General features: G+C 41.0%; 3 protein-coding genes across 4 annotated transcripts in view; 2 read left to right on the top strand and 1 right to left on the bottom strand.

Moving 5' to 3' along the window:
- The window catches only part of LOC119553322 (cardioacceleratory peptide receptor), a 38,083-nt gene extending 31,532 nt beyond the window's left edge, over positions 1–6,551 (bottom strand). The window contains exon 1 of the mRNA XM_037863655.1: positions 6,303–6,551. The gene's annotated coding sequence lies outside the window, so the exon portion shown is untranslated. The remainder of the gene's footprint in view (positions 1–6,302) is intronic.
- A 4,086-nt stretch (positions 6,552–10,637) lies between these two features.
- On the top strand, positions 10,638–13,286 carry LOC119555973 (lateral signaling target protein 2 homolog). The gene is made up of 3 exons (XM_037867704.1): positions 10,638–11,760; positions 12,020–12,143; positions 12,205–13,286. Exons 1-3 carry the CDS (start codon positions 10,816–10,818, stop codon positions 12,987–12,989), a joined length of 1,854 nt encoding a protein of 617 aa, XP_037723632.1. The 5' UTR covers positions 10,638–10,815; the 3' UTR covers positions 12,990–13,286.
- A 427-nt stretch (positions 13,287–13,713) lies between these two features.
- On the top strand, positions 13,714–19,121 carry LOC119562924 (protein bride of sevenless). 2 transcript variants are annotated; one of them, XM_037876074.1, is made up of 6 exons: positions 13,714–13,790; positions 15,142–15,294; positions 15,806–16,300; positions 16,397–16,846; positions 17,193–18,652; positions 18,712–19,121. In XM_037876074.1, exons 2-6 carry the CDS (start codon positions 15,255–15,257, stop codon positions 18,967–18,969), a joined length of 2,703 nt encoding a protein of 900 aa, XP_037732002.1. In that variant the 5' UTR covers positions 13,714–13,790; positions 15,142–15,254; the 3' UTR covers positions 18,970–19,121. The 2 variants fall into 2 exon arrangements, with proteins under 2 accessions (XP_037732002.1, XP_037732003.1); XM_037876075.1 differs by having other exon boundaries at positions 13,734–13,796.
- Positions 19,122–20,052: the final 931 nt, after the last annotated feature.

The raw sequence follows: 20,052 nt of genomic DNA, 5'->3' as shown, positions 1-20,052 counted from the left end.
AATATTTGAATTGCATAAAGAAGACAATCTAGAGAATAAAAAAAAAACCATAAAACAAATTGAGCCAAGCTGGCGTATAGACTACATTTCCGGATGTGGAATGTATACATAAAGCTGGGGAGTTTTAAGGAAAGTTTTGTTTGTTACTGTGAATACTGCGAAAGTATGTATAACTAAGGGCCAACTTTGAGTGAAGTTTCAATCTCACTTCCTGCGGATCCTGGAATCCTGGGATCCTTTTACTCATAATTCATAAGTCACTCTGTTGTCAATCTTTCCCATCGATTAGCGTCGGGGATTGATTCAGTCAGCTGCACAAGCTCTTCAAGGGCTTTCACCCCTTGGAAGCACTTCGCATTTTACCCAGGAAAAGTTTTTGCATTTAAATAAGTTGCAGAAAAGTTTACTATTTCAATTTTGTCACACAGAGAGTATCAGAAATATCGAAACTCTGTTCGTGTGAATAAGACCATAAATTAAATGTGGATGTTCAGCTAAAGTTTCTATGGAAAATTCAAACAAATTTCGATTTGCGCAGAGTTGGCAGGAACCATTTACGTATGACATTCAATCTGCGAATTAATTTTTGCAAAAATTACCACGAAAACACATTGCTTCTGGCGCTTTATCTATTGTTTGCTATTTTTGGCACGTTGCGTGGGGTGGATTTCAATTTTTGTTTGGTACACCCACGCATCGAAAAACATCAGAAAACAAAGTGCGAGTAACATCATCTTTTTGGCCAGCTGTTGGTATTGTATTTGGGCCATTTTGGTGTCAGTTTTTGTTATTGCCAGTGGGCCGAATTGAACCTGCTGCCAGAATTCAACCTGCTTACATGTGTCCGCCTTATCGCTCATCACCCCCCTTTTCTGTTTTTTTTTGTGTGTCCTAGTGAAAGCCTAATTAGACAGCTGGTGGCACCGATAAGGGGGCTTGATAAATTCGAACCTGGCCTATCTGAGATTTATGTGACATTTTGGCTGCGACATGAGGTCCTGGTTCCTGCGGGTCGAGTAAGAAAGAGAACTGAACTTGAAAAATGTCCCCGGATTAAGATAAGGAATATGTCTGCAGTCAACTAATTCTTTGTCTGGCTATCCTTTGCTTACAAGTTTTATTGAGTTCTTATGCTAGCACTGAAACGCTTAATAGGTATTTAATTAGTATTATTAAGTGTAACAAGTTACTAATTAAATACATATTTTCTCAAGAAAATAGAGGATAATATATGTTAATATATTGGCATTCCACTGGGAATAAATTTTATCTCTTTAATTTGAGTAATGAACTTTGAGTAATTAAACTTGTGATTAAATACACAAGGACCACAACACTAATATATGTTTATATTATTGTTATTATATGTGTTTTTTTTAATATTTATAATAAATAATTATTCCCGCTTTAAAGAAGTATTGATTCGAAATCTGCATAACATTAATACCATTCAGATGCACACTTTAACGAAATTTCTGCCATGAGCTTTTTGTTCCGATTAAAAAACGAAGTATATATATTTTATATGATTTAAATAAGTAAACCTACGTCTGCTTGAAAAGACATCGAGATAATAAATGGCGAGGCAGTAACAGTTAAAAATTATTGAGGTGTCAGGCGCAGCGATTTATGCATAATTGCATGGCCAATAAAACGAATGAAATCGGCGTTAAAATGTCAGCAACGATTATTGGCCCCCAGCCACTTGGATAATTAAGCCCGCTGAGTGCTTGAATTAAAAGTGAATTGTTATGTTAAAGCCTTTTCAGCTGACGTCGAAAGGCGGAGCGCCGACACATCATTAAAAATGTGGCTGGCACAGCAGAAAGGTGGGTAAATGGGGGCACAGGTCCTGCGGCAGACAGCTCAGACAGTCGTCCTTGCAGGGATATGGACTCATAGACCGAGGGACTGACAGACAGACTGGCAGTCAGCACATTATAGGTAATCACAATATTTATGTGCGTTTAACGAGACACTCGGCAGGCGAATTCTGTTGAAACAAATCATTGACAGCTGGCACAGCAGCCCCACATTTGCGGTGGTCTTCATTGTGTTTTGGAAACTTTTTCACACAGCCTCCCTGTTTTAAGACATTTGTTTTTTGTCCTTTTATTGCTGGGGAATTTTCCGCAATAAATCAGATCTTTTTTTCTTTTTTTTTTCTTTCCAGCTTAAATTGAAATCTCCCTAGAGTCAAAGCGTAGGCACATTAAGTTGACAAATAATGGCAGCCAAAACAAATTGAATGTGAATTGTTCAAATTATTTTCTGGAATATTTTATTAAATTCGGATTAGGACCTAAATATATTTTTGATTGCCATGCAGCGAGTCCTAACAAGCAAAAAGGCTGTCGCAATTTGTATTTAAATGTTGGCTATTGTTACAAAGCAATTAGCAATTAACAAGCACATATTTTTTGTTGGGCATTTTGTTTTAAACTTGTAGAGAGAACATTGCCTTTTTGTGCTGAATTTTCACAAAAAAACCCTTAGATACATTTAAAAGAATGTTAATCATTCCACCTAACGAACTTTGGTTCCAGGCACTGGCATTGTGACCCAATTTCCCAAACGATTTAACTTGAATAAACAAATTAGCTACATTTATTTGCTTTCGGGTGAGCAGAACAACGAAACAGAATGTAAAAGATTCAATTAGGCACATTAGAGTGGCAACAAATCAGCGGCACATTCAGCAGGAGATGATAAACTTTGGGCGGAAGTTTCCGGCAGGCAGTGCAGCATACGAAAATACTTTCGTGGGGAAAATGGGGAAGTGGAAATGGAAAAGTCGGGGAAAACTGATAGACAGTCTGTCGGCATATCTTTGCAGCAATCATCGATGTGTGTGCGAATTTTGCCAAGTAACGTGGCCGAATAATAGACAACTTCCTGTTATTGGAGACCCATCCCATGTCGAAGACCCTCCCTTTTTTATTTCGAACCAGCGGCATGTAAAATTTGTGGAGTGCAAAGAACCCCAAAAAGTCAACAAATCAATGGTGAAGTTTCAACTTTTTTTTTGGGTCCTCTATAATGTCTTCGATACACGTAAAGTTGCGATTAGTCTGGAGTTCAGTGATAAATGTATACAAATAAATTGGGGGATTTTCTTCCTCGATAAGAAAGTAAAGAATGGTCCCTTTTTTGGGTCTACTGTTTGGTAGGTGTCTAGATTTTCCAAAAAACTTATGTGGGGTACTTTTGACTTTAATAGCTCTCCAGGTTTTCAAGATAGGTTTCTAAAGCACCTATAACTTAATTTTATAGACCAATAAAAAACCACCCTTCGCTTCTACATTTTGATTTATGAAGTATGCACAAGCAGCTGCCAAAGTACAAATATAAAACCGAGAATATCATAATCAATGCATCAAAAATGTCAGTGGCTGGAAATTGAAACAAACCAAAGCTACAAATGCCATTTGCAATTTTACACGCACGTATCTCTGTGCAAATATGTATCTTGGGGATGAAATGGGATGGTGTCGGGTGTTGGGTGTTGAGTTTGAGGACTGGACTGGGCAAATAGCGCTCATACGTGATATGGCTGGCGCTTCCATTGCATACATCTGGGCTAGCTGTCTTGAGCTGGGATCTTCCTTCTCTCACTTTTGCCTAATGCTTTTGACGTGAATGGGTTGGGATGCAAGTGAATACGGTCGTTTGGGAGCTGAAAGGGATTTCTGGTTCAATTCACACAATATCTTCCAAGGAGTTGCCGAAGACAGGAGAGTTTCAAGCCTTAACTATCACACTGTTACACAGAAAAAATATTTGCTAATTCTTAAAAAAGATTTTCATATTTTAGATGAGTACTACAATGATTTAAATTTAAATAATGTTATTATCAAACTTGAAATTACTAAAATAAATGTTATGGATCTAAAAATGTTTATCGGAAACAATAAAATTATTTATTTTAAGAGCATTATATTTATCTATTAAAGTATATGTTTTCTTTGGATCTAATTGAACTATTTTCTATATATTGATATTTTTCATGTTATAGCAAAAATCCAAATTTGTTCCAAGTGCAGTGTTATTTATGCGGACTTTCCGGGCCTATTAACGACACACAAGGACATGATTAGTCCGTGTCCTGGGTCCTGAGTCCAAACTTATAAGCTCGTAAAATTGTGTAAGAGGAGACCCCGCATATGCTGCCCGGATTGCATGTCAACGCTGGCCACGGCCAAGTCAACAACTTCATAAATATGTCGAGCATGTGTAGCTCGGATGACTGACCGCATCCCCGTCCCCAACCTCGATTCCAATCCAGAAAACTTCAGACCCTCTGGCAGAGATTTGTGCCACATCATCGCTCCTAGCTGACCATTTTTACGCTTCCGTCTAACAACAAAATGGCATTAAACGCAGATCAATCACAATCAACACCGCTGACCCACATATATATCCAGTATATCCCATATATCCCCGCAAAGATACATGACTTGTGGTTGTGGGTGGAGAAGGAGATTGATTTCGAGTCGGGAATCGGGAACGGAGTTGTCCTCACAATCTGACTGCTCATAACCGACTTTGTGGCAATGGTTTCCCTTTCTTTTGTGGCCTGAAAAGTTTTCCATTTGCCACAGAATGTATATGCCCTTTGTGCTATTTTGGCAACTTCCGCACTTGCTGGGAAAAACAAAACTTAAGTTTTTCCTCGCCAACAAGTGCACTTGTTCAACTTTATCTTGCCTCAATTTCGCTGTTAATTGGCAAACACCATTGAAGCCGCGTTTCAGAGCCAAGTGGCCATCGTGGTTGCGCCCCATTCTTGTTGGCTAGTGTAACCGCCACTTGGGAAACAAATTGTCAAACTATACATTTGCCGAGGTAAATTTAATTTTCTGCCAAGTTGAAGAGACTTCGCCTTGGTTTATTCATGCACATCAGTCTGGCTTACACTTGATAACTCAGCTGTAGTTGAGGTCTTTTCAGGTTGAAGTACATTTATTTGCACAGCTTGCGGACATGCTCGGTAATTTAAATGGGTCAAAATGTAGCTGGCAAAATTGCTCACCCATTTAAAGCTATATTAATGTGCCCAAAATAATGTTGGTGAATTAATAGAGGGTTTTATCTTGCCACCCTTTGCTGTTTCCCTTTTCTAATTACATTTCTGTAAGTTTGTTTGCTTCTGCTGCGTTTCTTGACATTTTCTGTATTTAATTTAAGTGAGAACCTTCATGTGCCAAGTAGCATATTTTAATCAAATTTAATAAACTCTCTATGTAGTCAAAACTATAACAACAAGATCAACAAAGCGTAGCTCAGGTTGAATGTAAACATCTAAATGAAAACCCCTTTCAAGTATCTTAAGCAATTTTCCTTTGAAATTCCTAAAATACTTTGAGTCTAATGGCCAAGACAAAAACATCAAAAACTATCAGAAATTTATCCATGAAAGACTTGAAATAAAATAGTTTAAACAGGAAATTGGTAAATGAAAAGATATAGTAATACAAATCGTTTTTTAGTTTCCTAGTCATTTGCAATATTTATCTAAGCAACTTCTTTTAAATATCATACAAAAATCCGGTTTAGTAATTCATATTTTCTCATTAGGCAATGTGAATAAAATAAATTTCATGTCAGCTTTGGCTCTAAACGGAATTCCTTCAACTCGTTAAAAAAAATGTCATGTAAAAACAAAATTATTTCCCAAGAGGCCAAACGTTTTTTGTGTCTATGTAAATAAAATAAATATTTAATTCAACCAAAAGTTAGACAGTTTTTTTCATTAGGCATAACTAACACTTTGACACTTAGTGGCTTTGAACAACATACATTTTAAATTAATCCCTAATGAAATTCTTAATGGCATATTTTTTCACCTAATGAAATTGAATAAAACGTTTAAGTAATAAATATTACAAGTACAATTACGTCAAATTAAGTGTTAATTGTGATGACAGGGTGGCTATTAAATCCTAATGAAATTCCGACCACTCTTTCAATCAATTAGCAATCGATTTGCTTGCATTTTGTTGGATAAAATGTACGATTTTGCTAAAAACCAATTGCAGTCCTGGTGTTACATGCATAATTGAGTCGCAGTCGCCATCGCCGTCGCAGAATGGAAATCCAGGCGAACAAATTAATTGGCGAGCTTAGCATGATTTCGCATTCAAATGTTAAGATTAATCACTGTCAACTAAATGCGAACGAATGCATATAGTAAGTTGGAATTGAAATTGAGTAGATACAGATACTTAAGCTAAGAGGGAGCCATGGAGTCCAAGGCATGGCGCTTAGTAATTGTAATTGCGCAATCGCGGCGCGATACTCACTCAATTCACTTGCCGTGGCATGAATTGCAATTGCAATTCCAATTGAATATTGTCCACTCGAGATGGAAATTGAAATTACACTTTGGATTCGATTTCAAATTCAAATTCAAATGGGAATTGAGTTTGGTGTTGAAAAATGTGTTGAACAAGCGCCGCTGTCAATTGGCCAGCGATTTCACTGGGCTGTTCGCTTGGTCAGGTTATCTTGTCTTACAAGTTTAACACGAAGATGCACACGCGATGGCTTGATTTATATGCCAAGTTAATTGTTAATTTATTTTTGTATGTTAATATATTTTTTTAATTTTATTGGTAAATAATATTTTATTGTTCACTAGACTCCCTTATTTGTTGACACTTTTCACGCACCTAACAACGAGATTTTTGGCCCCGCAGCGCTGAGAAATTTCGCGTCTGGTTCAAACAAAGTTTCGCATTGAACTGAATTTCTGTGTGTGGCATCGTCGTGCGGATTTTCCTGTTTGGGCTGCTGCTGCTGCTTCTGATGTTGCTGCTGCTGGTGTTGCTGCTGCTGCTGCCGCTGGTGGTGTTGCTGGTGTGCCGACAACGGCAACACGAAGGCACACGACAAGTGACCTGCCTGATTTCACCCCACATTTAAGTTAGCCGGCTAAAGAAGCCGACAACTGAACAAATCGGAACAGCTGTTTTTTGTTTATGTTGCCGAACTCGTTTCTGGTCGGAAGCACCAGCAACATGCAGCAGATATTGCTGGCCATGTTGCTGCTGCACTTGACCAAACCACACGGATATACGCAGTCGGAGTGCCTCGAGTGTTGAGTTAATATTTATGGCCAGTTGACCAATTAATTATTGTTCACTAGCCGGATTCAAGGGGCTAATATAAAGCAGTGTAGAGGGTGTAGCAGCAACATGTTGCTGCCAGCTTGTTGTTGAGCAACATTAGGCAAGGCACGAGCTTTCTTATCACCTATTGATAACTGCAATAAAAGGTAAGCTTATTAACTGTTTAGAAGAAATGTAATATCTTAAATACTTTATCAATTTTTTTACATTTTACATTGTTCTTAAAATAACAAAGATAATTTTAACTTATTTAAGAACTAATGAGTTTAAATAATTAATTTTCTATTTAAATTTGTATGCTTTGAGACATATGATAAAAACATATCACAAGGCCTACCTCATAAAAGCAATGCACTTCCTTTAAAATTACATCACCATGTTTATGACTTTAATTGATTCAACTGAAGGCAGGCAAAAACAGTTCTGCTGACCCAAATACCAGGAAATTGTATTTTCATTTCATTCAGTTTTCTGTGATGAGCAAAAAACGTTTTTAAAAAACAACACGTACCTCACTGATCTTCAGTGCGTATAAATAATGGGCAACATAAAGAAATGCTCCGTTCTGGATTCGTGACAAAAAGCCATCAAAATTCAGAAAACAATCATCAACAATCAAAGTCGAGTCGAGAAGTAATTTTTTATTAAAAAGCCGAGAACAAAACAGAACAAAGCGACAGCAGCTGCATTTATGAGAAGGCAAGTGAGAGACTCGATTCGAATCGTATCGAATCGCGAAATTTGTTCGAAACTTTGGCAGCATCGCATAAATAAGCAAATTTATTTGTATCATATCTGTAGAGGCAATTTATTTCGTTGTACCATTTATTTATTGTGAACATTTTGTCATAAAGCACACGGCCCAGAAAGAGTGAGAACGGGCGGAAATTCTCGCTCGTCATGTTCGTCTGTCAGCGGAGATACTTTAAAATAAATAAACAGCAATAAATAGCTCTTAAATTAAGCAAATAAATAGGCGTAAAATTATTCACTCGTCGGCCGTATTAATATATGTATTTTTCATTATAAAAATATCCATACGATGAGGAGAAAACATATGGTTGACTCTTTAATGCTCTTAAAAGGAAAAAAAGTATTTAATTCAGAGAAATCAGAGTCCTCCTAATAAATTATTAGAATAGCGGAAGTTCTTGGATAAATTCTATTTTTGCCAATTTTTTTAAGCTGTGAATTGAATAGGTCATGGTTTTTTATTGCATGTCGTTAAAAACAAGTGATTTAATTTTCTTTGTCTAATTTTATCTTCTTGATCATAGACATTTTGTAGGAAATTCGTGCTGTTGCTCATTAGTTATTGTGCCATTTTGATTTAAGCCATTAAATATCAACAAAGGAACCGCTCAGTTCTAAGCAAATCACGAAATTCCTCTGCCATCAAGCCAAAAATAGAAAACTAAAATTGTGCAAGTGACGTATTTTGGGTGGGCAGTCGGAAAAGTGTCCGGAAAGTCTTCAAAATCCTGCTGACAGCCGACAAATTTATGCGTTTGTAAAATACTGCAACGCTCACTTGCCTTTTAATTGGCCGGCCTGCAATTAAAAATAAAGAAATGCCTGTAAAAACATTTCTTATTTCATGTGGCTCACCGAATGCTTAAAAATCTGCGGTCACAATTTGGATGATTTATTTGGGCCGCGGGGCCACTTTCTTGGGTGATAAATTTCTGGGAAATGTCTCCGCCTTAAGCTGGTCTAATGCCGTGGCCCATCAGAATTTATCGTTCCGCATAATGCTAATGACTAATATTAATTTGGAATGGCTCACGTTTTGTTTTGCTTCTCATTTAGCTGGCATTTTGCAGCTAATCTGGGGAAACACTCCACCGAACATCGAAGAGCAGCCAATCAAGGGAGTTATACTGGTATCACTTATAATGGCGATTATATCTTGTATTGCCATGACAATTCGAGCAACGGCAAAGGCTTAACGGTAGCTTTACTGCGAATTTTCCACAAATATAGCCTCTGTGACCTTTGTCGTCTCCTCGAATGTTGCAATATTTATGCGCAACACATGCAGGGAATGGGTTTTCCAAGGTTGCAATTCAAATGCAGGCCAGGATCTTAAATTATAGTCATCGTCGACGGTCTTTCATGGTTCGTTTGTATTTATGACCAGGACATTAAGTGAGCTGCAGGGGAAACCAAAAGGGTGTATTCCCACAGATATCATCTCTGCTCTAATAACACTCGCATGCAACAGATTGTCAACAAAATGATTTGGAAGAAAGGAGAAGGAGAAAGTGGGGGCCTCCTGCAGTGGCCCGCAGCACACGCGTCGTATGCGCAATTTGCATAATGAGGATATGAGAAAAAGGAGTCGTCTTGGGTTTTCCGTTTCAAGGCGCAATCCCCACGGACAGATGACCCAATTTTCAAGGGTCCTTCGGCACTTCCATTGAGCGCCCTTTTTTCGCATTCGCATTCGCATCCCTTCGAGTCTTAAGTGTCTGTAACCTGAGGCTAAGCGGTCTATTTTCAGCCGTCCAGACATGGCCTTAAAGCTAGTTGCCATCGCCTGCTTAAGGATTCATCCTGCGACTCATTCGCCTTGGCTACACAGAGCTCAGCCCGAGGCGGATCAAAGGTAAATAATCGAATAAATATTTGTAATAATTTCTTGAGCGATGAACCACTTCTGAGACAGCATCCACGCCCACAATCGGATGCATCTCATTAGCATTTGATTTGGCGTCGAGGCGAACAAATATTTCCGGCAAAGCGGGCAAACATTGAACCTTCGCCCTGTGTCGTTGCCATTTGCGGTTAGTTGAGCGGCAAAAGGTAAACAAATTTACGGGAAAATTCCCTCACCACCTGCGGCCAGAATAATGAGGAGGTGTTTGCTGCTTAGTGTTCGAGGTGTGAAAATAAATTCGGTGGGAAGTCGGGGTGAGTAACCAATATAAATGCGATTTTTGCTCAGAAATCTATCAATCTGGTTGAATGGGAAAGTATAGCAAATGTGATGGAGTGATTTTTAAAAAACACCCATAATTTAGAGTGTTTTGGTTACTTTGACAAATGCGGAAAACAAGAGAACTTTATTAAGGGCAATAAAAATTTTCAGTTTATAAAGAAAATAGGTGAACACAGCTGTGTTCGAAAGTACAAAAATTCATGCATATTTGCAAAGTTTTTAAAACTAAAGATGAAGTCTTAACAAATTTAAATTTTTTCGGAAGTTGACAAATGGCTGTATAATTTTTCAATAACCCAGGATCACAAAAAAACATGATATTAAAGTTCTTATATTTTTATTGACCTTATACAACTTTTCTTATAATTATATTATTATTATTATTTTATTATTTTTATTTTTAAGGTGTAAAACACATATATAATATTTTTCCAAAGAATATCTTTATAATTTCCTAAGTTCTTAATTTGTTTAGGCCTTTTCTTATAAGTGGAATTTTGTGTTCACATTTCTAGATATCTGGCTGCCAAAGTAGCCTTCTCTATTTACTTTTAACACTTGTCCATACATTCCCATTCGTTTTAGCTAAGACACCGGAACAACACATATAAATGTAAAATATTTCGAGTACAGTTTTACATTATTGTGCATTTGCGTTAATTGGTAGAACCGAAAGCCGCTGAAAACCAGGGCTAAAATTGATAAAAGTTTGCTGTAAGTAAAGCCAAAAACACTAGCCTTTCGATGAGAATGGTGCGCCCCAGTCGTCGCAAGGGAATCGAGGAGGTATACGGATCTAAGATGGACACTGTGCATCCTGTGAAATCAGTGGCGATATCCCATGCAGGTATGACCAAAACAACCACAATGAGAGCTCCAGGTGGGGCAGGAGGTACGATTAGCTCCCGGCAAACCGATGCCCGCACGCAGCGCAGTTTTGTCACCGAAAACGATTACTATATTACCACGAACTTGCCCCTGACGGCGGCTAATTTGCGGAATGCCCCCAGTGCGATGACGCAGACATCGCCGTCGCAGATGATTCCCGGTCACGCCCAGCCGTCGCCCTATAATGCCATGTCCTCGAGGCGAAACAATATGGCCAACAAGGCCAGTGCCCGCCAGCAGCCGATGAACAAGATTCCGCATTTTGGCCCCGGCGAGGGTAAGGCCAACATTGGTGGCTATAACATGGCCAAATCGAAGGAGGGCTATCGTGTGCAGCACCATGGAAAGGGCAATACCCAGAGGGGCAACTATCCCATGGACGATAACGCCGAGTTCTCCGACAAGGAACTAATGGTGCCCCAGCAGCAGCAGCAGCTGGGAAATCTGGGGGTTATGCGGAGGCACAATCAGCATTCCCATGCCCACCAGATGCAATTGCAGATGCAGTCCGGAGTGATGCAGCATCCGCCGCAGCATCAGCTCCACCAGCAGCAGATGTCCAATCACAGTCATATCAAGCAGCAGCATCAACAGCAGCAACAGCTACGCCAACATCCCCATCCACATCCTCATCCACATCCGCATCCGCATCCACATCCCCATCAGAAGCACTCGCGTGGGCGACAGCCGATCCCGGCGAGCAAGGTGCACGTGAGTACCGCCGATGACGATGACGAGAAGGAGGACGATCCCGAGGAGTTCTTCGAGCTGATTCGCCAGACCGTCCAAACTGCCGTAGGAGTGAGTTCTGAACCCATACCTAGTATACTTATCTATAGGTTCCTTAAAATGTTCATTTAAATCCTATAAAAAATACTATATTATTTCAATATGCCTATCCAAATTCTAGTTAACCGTATGAACTAAGGGAGATACCAAATATTAAATTATAAGCACCCATTATTATTGCAATACATAGTAAAAAGACTAATATCTAGTAATATATTTGTATTTTCCCATGGATATTATTTATTATTATTATTATTTGTTCTTCCTTCAGAACACCATTTCGGATGCTCTGGGCAAGAACTTTCGGGATCTGAGCCACAAAATCGACAGGTTCTCGGGCGAGTTGAAGCAGACCAACGAGAATTTGGACAAACTGCAGGAACAGGTCACCAGTAGTAGGTTACCACATGGTATCCCAGTTACTATTATTATATAATCATTTTATTCCTACCCCAGAGGTGATTTACTACGGCGAAGAGAACTCCCGGCACTTTCGCTACTTGTGCATGAAGTCCGAGTACGATAAGATGTTCTACCAGCATCAATCGATGATGACGGGCAAGCCCCCAACTCCCGAGATGATGAATCTCTCAAAGGCGAACCTAGTGGCTGCTGCCTCAGCGAGCAAACATCTGGGATACAAACCATCCCAGAATCTCAAGCACCAGGGTGTAAAAGGTCACAAGGGTCAGAGCAGGGCGACTAATAACCATAAAAAGGAGATTAACGAAGCTCTAAAGAATTCGGGGGCCTATCATAGTACCTCAAAGGCTCAACAGCAGGGCATTGCAGCCCGAAAATCCTCTTCGGACCATAGTTTAGTTGGAAAATCCTCTGAAGTGGGCGTTCGCGAGGTACTCGATCACATTCAGCGCTATTGCAATCAGGTGCAAATGAAGGAACAGATGGGTGCTGATGGGCAACTGCCCAATCTGGAGGACATCTTGATACCTAAGAAAATCTCCAGCGGGGGACTTTGTGAGCCGGGGGCCAAGAGTTCCCGCAACATTGCAGGCTGTCAGGGTGACAAAAAGGATGACGACACAGAGGTGGAAACCCCCATCGATAGCATGGATGAGACCTACACCGAGGTGGATGACTTCCAGTTCTCCTCGGACATCTCGACCTGCAGCGAGGATGATGGTTGTGGGCTGAAATATCTAAGTGGAGCGGCCACAGCTCGACCTTCGGCCAAATTGAATCGAAGGGCCGCCAACAAGGGCGCCGGAGATGGTCAGTAATATATATACTTCAATTCAGATCAGACAATGGAAAAACATCATATATGGTGGATGGACATTTCCCCATCATCTTATAACTTGTTTAACACTTCTTTTGGAATGAACTAAATTTTACCCCAATAACGTAAAATCCAAAAAATGTAATATTTAAGTTTAGATCACATACTTCCAAAAATTAGCAATGTCTTAGTATTGCTCGTACTTCGCGTGCGCTTATTAATGTAATTGGGGATCATAATTAAACTATGTTCAAAATTATAAAACATGTTTTATAAAGTATTTGTTTTAAATTAAAAATAACTTTTTGTTGTCTTGGTTATATTTATTAGAGGATGTGATTTTTATAAAACCAAAAATATATTGCTTCCGACTTTTTTTTTTAAATTTAGAATAATTCACTATAAAATCCAAATGAATGGATCAATATTTTTCTGGGTATAGGCTACATTATTATCTAACTGATCTTTTGAAATTCCCTTTTATTGGGCCTAAAACTGACCTATTTGGCACTTGACACTACCAATTCCGGCTTAGTAGTGCCCATTGGTGTCACCAATAATAACATATTATATTGACTGCAAGGCAAGAACCACTGAGCTGGTCGAAACAAGGCATCACACCCGAGCAGGTAAAAATGAGTCGAACGGAAAATAGGGCCTAAGACCACCCCCACCAACCACTAACCCTAACCTGCAGCTGCATTTTTATGGGCTTACGGCCGCGGCAGTTCTGCCAGTTCTTCCGCAAGTTCAGTTGGCCAAAGCAGTTTAAACGTGAACGTGGTCCGTCGTTAACATATTAGTGCGTGTGAGCTAAAAATAAAAAACAAATAAAAATCAAATATAATAAAATGCATAACAAGTGAAGCTGAAAATAGTTTTCGGGGGCAATAAAAGTTAGAAGCCCCAGGGAAAACAATTAAAACTAAACTTATGCAGTGTAGACAACTGCAATTTGCAGTTTTTCAACTGATGTTGCCTTTGACATGAATTAAAAGTGTTATGCAAAAGCCCGAAACCCGGAAAACCCGCGTCCAAGGCCCCAGTGTCGATTCCATTTTCAAGGATATTCTGCAGAACATTCAGCTGGGATCCAGTTTAAATTGGCTGGCCATTAAATGAAATGAAACATTTTGATAAACCAGAAGTGAATAAAATAATATTGTGCAAGCTGTCAAGTTGTCGAGTACCAAAAATTGCAATTACTGATCGGCACCTTTGACAGTCATCCCTTTTTTCACCCTTTTCCGGCAACCCGAAACTTTTGCCCAGCAAGTTGGCTAATTGCAATGACCAATATTTGAACTGGCTTCGGGGTGTACAGCGTACATATTTATTTTTATAATTATGGGAAAACGTACACTCGATGGGCGAAGGGAAAAGCACTCAAATGGCGAGTGACAGTTTGAGCCAATAACCATAACAACCAGCGAGTGCCGGGCCTAAGCCAAGTTAGTCAAAACAAAACGGCCAAAACAGGTGCAAAACATTGCCACATCAGTGTTCCGTGGGGGTGGGTTCAAAAACGGCGAAAAAAATAAAATAAAAAAGTAAGAGACAAAAAAATCGAATAGAACATAATTGCATTGTGTGGGCAATTGCAATACTGCACCCGTTAGCACTGGGGCTTACAAATCAAATTGGACAAATAAAATTCATGGCTTGAGTGCTGCGTACATCACTGGGCAAATATAAAACGAGAGTCGTTTAATTGACCCTAAAATCACTGAGGCGTTGCAATTGTTTTTTCTCTTCCATGGCTGAAACCAAAACTATTGTGGCCCAGACTGTCGGAGGGCTCGGTGCGTGAATCTGTGTAAAAAGTGCGGTGGGTGCCATAAATCACCGAAGTCGCCTTTAAAACATAAAGCAGTTCTATTGATTTTCCCAAAGTGAGGGAGAATATGCGAAACAGAAATATTTTCCACCGCGTTACTTTGCACTGATAGTGGGGAAAATCACGAAGAAACGGACTTGGAAAAGTGCAAACTGTGTTAGTGTGACATTTTTTAATGCGATTAAAGTGCAACACTCTCCACGCAGTCGGCAAATGTGGCTTGAAGTGGTCGGGAAAAATGGAAAAAGCTAAAAATAAAATTGTGCACCACTCTTTAATTGCTAATATCCAACTTACAAACATCTCTCTGTTCTAGCGTCCTCAGAAAATGATTCCAATTATCAGTACTCGTTGAGGAAAAGACTGTGTAAAATCTCTTTATTATCAACGGCCATTTTTTGTTTAATTAAAAACCATTAAACTCTTGATATGAAGGTCATAAATTCTTGGAGGAAGCCATTACCAGTGGGTGAGTGCTCTGTAAATGTTGTAAGGCAGAAGTGAAACGCAATGGAATAAATGACAACTTGAACGGACTTCTTATACTCGTTCTGAGAATATTTCAAGTGCTTAATTTTTCTCTCGACTGCCATTTAAGTTTTAAGTAAGCGTTGAAAATGGCAAGGCCGTTTCTGCAGATCTCTTTGAGATTCCTGTATTGCTTAAGCAATCGATTCCAAGTATTTCTGCCAATCTGAGAAAATGTCAAGTACTTCTTTTTTAGTTCTCTTGACATTTCAGATTAAATTCATATCAAATATTGCTATAAACATGGCATTTCCTTCCTAAGTATTTCAACAATGTAATTTAATGTCTAAATATTTTTTTATAATCTAAAAAGCTGAAAAATTATATGTGGTAAACTTATAAATTATTTAGTTTTAAAGTCACGATCTTAAAATATTAGAAAAGCATATTACCTATGTTCCTTTATCCTTTGCTTTGTTTAATTTAAATTACTTTGCATGTCCGATTTCCAGCTCTTGTATGCGTCCTAATCGCCCTGGCTATCTGCATCTTGGACTGCCATGGTATCGAAGTGACATCACCCACCAAGAAGTCGGCTCCCCTTCGAATAACCAAACCGCAGCCCACAAGTCCACAGGCCAAGCCCATCAGCAGTATAACCACAAGGGCCCCAGCAACAACGGTGGCCCAGACCACCGACGATGGAACCGAAGGAACCTCCAGCTCCGTGGATGGCCAGCTGGCCCTGCTCATCTCATCCACAACCGAGGGGAGCAGCAGCAGCAGTGGAACCACTGCCACCTTAGTGCCGGAAATATGTCTCAACGGTCTGCAGGTGACCGTCAACAGTGCGGATGAGGGACCTGTGATACGGAAGCAGGAGGAGTTCGTCAAGATTCTCGAGGGCGAGGTGATGCTCAGTGTCCTGACCAAGGATCCCGACTCCGCCCTGTTCGTAATCAATCGAGTGAACCAGGCGAATCTCATAAAGGCAGACTTTGAAATTGGTTTGTGAAGTCCCTTCTTAAACATTTATTGCTACCATAACTAATCTATCAAAACCTATATATATGAATTTATTATTTTTATATTTTCCCTTCCAGGAATTCGCGCCATTAGCATCGACAACGCCAGCTTAGCTGAGAGCTTACTGCTCCAGGAAGTTCAGTATCTGCAGCAGTGCTTTGTCTACACCCTGGGCATTTTCCTCGACTGGGAGCTGTACAAACCCCTGGAGTCGGTTATCAAGGACCTCGAGTACAATATCTGGCCAATACCAGGCACTCGGGCCCACATCTTTCCCAAGGTGGCGCACTTGCTGCATCAAATGCCTTGGGGCGAGAAAATCGCATCCGTGGAAATAGCCACCGAAACTCTGGAGATGTACAATGAATTCATGGAGGCCGCCCGCCAGGAGCACATGTGCCTCATGCACTTCAAAAGTGACGAGAACGTGTACATAATGTTTGGCAACAAGCTGGCCAGCCACTTCAAGGAAAATGGCACTCTGTTTTCCGTACCCACCGAGCGAACGGACGATGAATTTCTGGCAGGTGGGTAAAGTTTCATTAGAAAAGTTCAGAAATGTGAGGATACACCTATTGAAAAATATATTTTATTATGATATGATTGATTATGATATTGTTGATTTAAAATTGAAGTAATCTAATCGTAAACCATTTTTTTCAATGCAGTAAATACATTATATTTATATTATTCTATCATTAAAAAAATATCCAATTTCTATAATTTAGGGTAAATACTTTTTTAAGTGTTGCTTCTTAAAATTCATATTATCAAGAACTATAACTTTTGACTTGACACAAGACTGATAGATAGAAGTTTTCAACTTTTTAAATAATATCAATTAACACATTAACTACCTATTTTTCCCCCCAGACTTACCCAACAGAGCTTTCGTCCTGATGGAGAACGAAATCGACCTGAGCACCGCCACCGAACTGGACGCCTCGCCCTCCTCGCTCGATGACATCCTGATCGGAAAGAGTGTGGTGCCCTCGCGGGTCCTGAGCTTCGCCGGCTCCATGATCGACCTGATGAACTGGCTGCGCGGATCCCTGTCCAAGCACTGCAAGCGGGATGCGGAGCCGGACCTGTATGTCCTGGAGAGTTGCTTCAGCTTCACGAATTTCATCGAGGACTGGAGGACCTCGGAGTATCGGCAGGCCCACAATACGGCTGAGATCCTCTCCCGGCTGCTGATGCGCAAACTGGGCACCGCCATGAATTTCCAGATGTATCAGAAGAAGGTCCTGACGCTGGACAAGATCACGGGCGAGTCCCGAACGGAGCTGCGTGAGATTGCCTCGCAGAACTTTGTGAGCAACGTGACCACGTACTATCACTACAATCGGGATAATCACACCAGCTTGGAGCTGAAGACCAAGTTCGGTCAGGTGTTCAATTGCCAGTACAGTGCCGGGGATAACAGGAGGTATCCCTTCCTGTTCGATGGGGAATCCGTGATGTTCTGGCGCATCAAGATGGACACATGGGTGGCAACTGGGCTGACGGCTGCCATTTTGGGCCTGATTGCCACGCTGGCCATCCTGGTGTTCATTGTGGTGCGCATCTCGCTGGGGGATGTCTTCGAGGGCAACCCGGCCACCTCGATATTGCTGCTCCTATCCCTCATCCTGGTCTTCTGCTCCTTTGTGCCCTTCTCGATTGAGTATGTCGGCGAGCAGCGCAACTCGCATGTGACCTTCGAGGATGCCCAGACATTGAATACCCTCTGCGCGGTGAGGGTTTTCATAATGACTCTGGTCTACTGTTTTGTGTTCTCGCTACTCCTCTGCCGGGCTGTCATGTTGGCTTCTATAGGGTCCGAGGGGGGTTTCCTATCCCACGTGAATGGCTATATCCAGGCGGTGATTTGCGCCTTCAGTATTGTTGCTCAGGTGGGCATGTCCGTGCAACTTCTGGTCGTGATGCACGTGGCCTCGGAGACTGTTTCCTGTGAGAACATCTACTATGGCCGTTGGTTGTGGGGCCTCTTGGCCTATGACTTCGTACTCCTCTGCTGTGTGGGCGCCTTGATACCCTCCGTCTACCGATCCCAGAGGAATTACCGCGAGGGCATATTGATTGTTATAGGATCGGTTCTCATAATGGTGATTTGGGTTGCCTGGATAGCTTTGTCCTTGTTCGGTGATGAGTGGCGAGATGCAGCTATACCCTTGGGACTACAGGCCTCTGGTTGGGCTGTATTAGTGGGTATCCTGATACCACGCACCTTCTTGATTGTAAGGGGCATTGAGCGGTCGGATATTGCCCAGGCTTTGCCCTCGCTCACCTCACTGGCCTTTGCCCAGAACAATCAGTACTCCTCGGAACAGGTGGGTTTTCAATTAAAACAGAGTTAACTATATAATTATAATTAAAATTTATTTCACAGAGTGTCTACGAGTGCGTGAATCCCGCCATGCGGCACTGTTCGCAGGAGGAGATGAACCACCAGTCGCCAAGTGAGATTCCCACGTTGCCCTTGCGAGGAGGTGGGCCTCGTCGCCAGCAGTTCTTCGCTAATCTCCGCCAAGCCAATGCCAACATCAATCCGCAGCGTCCTCCCCCAAGACCCCACCAGAGTCCTTCCCGATCCTCGGTCTCCTCACTGCCCCCCTCGCCCGATCACAACAAGATCACCCGATTCTAGCCCAGTTCTTATGAAATGAGGCACCTCTAGTCAAAGCTCCCAGAACGTGAATTCAGCTGAAGAATTGTCCAACATTTTGAATCACTGACGAACCAAGATCCTATGGAAGTTGATATAATAAATCGATACAAGCTATCATAATCATAATGTAACACTGCAAGTTTTTCATTTTTATTAGTTAAGTGGATACTTTAAAAAATATTATATCAATGGTAAATATTAAAATGGTATGCTTTCAGAAATTTTGCATTATAAATCTTTTTGTAAGGCATTTTTAAGCAGAATTAAAATAAAATCTTAATACGAGTATAGATCATACTTTTAGATCTTTTATAATATTTTTTTTGATTATAGGGGAACCCCATAGAACCGCTCCTGTAACTTTTCCACCCACGAAAGCGATTTTTCCGAGATGGTTTGTGCACCTGCTTAGAGAAAGCTGCCAAAGCTTTGTGGCTTTCTCTTCCCGGCTCTCTCTCTTAGCCAGAATATAACTCTAATTGGCAGGGCAAACACGTGACAGAGCAAACAGCGAAAGCTAGTAAAATCATCTAAGGCAGAGCAGCGACGACGAAATCACAGGACTCGATATCCTTGTGCGTCACGCGACATTGGACACCCATTTGTTTGGCCTTGGCAGTGGGAGGGTGGGGCTAGGGGGCTTCCCTGGAGGACGCTGACGTCAGGGTGACACTGGCCAGGCTGAGAACATTGACCGTGGTACATGGACAAATGCGCAACAAGATATGCCATCGGGCCGCCACAAAGGCCGGCGAAAAGCGAGGTTTTCCGCTGAAACTACCGACTACACGCGACCATTTCGAATGGCGCCCAACGTGCTGACAATGCCACGCGCGAGGCATTAGAGGGTTAAGCGGGGGACCAACCTCAATAAAGTTATGCTTAGCCATGTAATCCTACTCAAAATGCCCTCAAAAATCCCCCCCTCACTTGTGTGTATATGGCATACTTTTCGGGGCTACGTGAAAAGCGCTTTGTTTTCCGCGATTTTCCTTGCTTTTCCACTGGCCATTCCGTTGGCATAATTTGCACTTCATTTGCCGACACACAAAAAGAGGAAAT

The sequence above is a fragment of the Drosophila subpulchrella genome, chromosome 3R, assembly GCF_014743375.2.
Source record: "Drosophila subpulchrella strain 33 F10 #4 breed RU33 chromosome 3R, RU_Dsub_v1.1 Primary Assembly, whole genome shotgun sequence".
In the NCBI taxonomy this organism is placed as follows: Eukaryota; Metazoa; Arthropoda; class Insecta; order Diptera; family Drosophilidae; genus Drosophila; species Drosophila subpulchrella.
The sequence above is the reverse complement of the archived record's forward strand: the minus strand, read 5'-3'. Positions and strand labels throughout refer to the sequence as shown.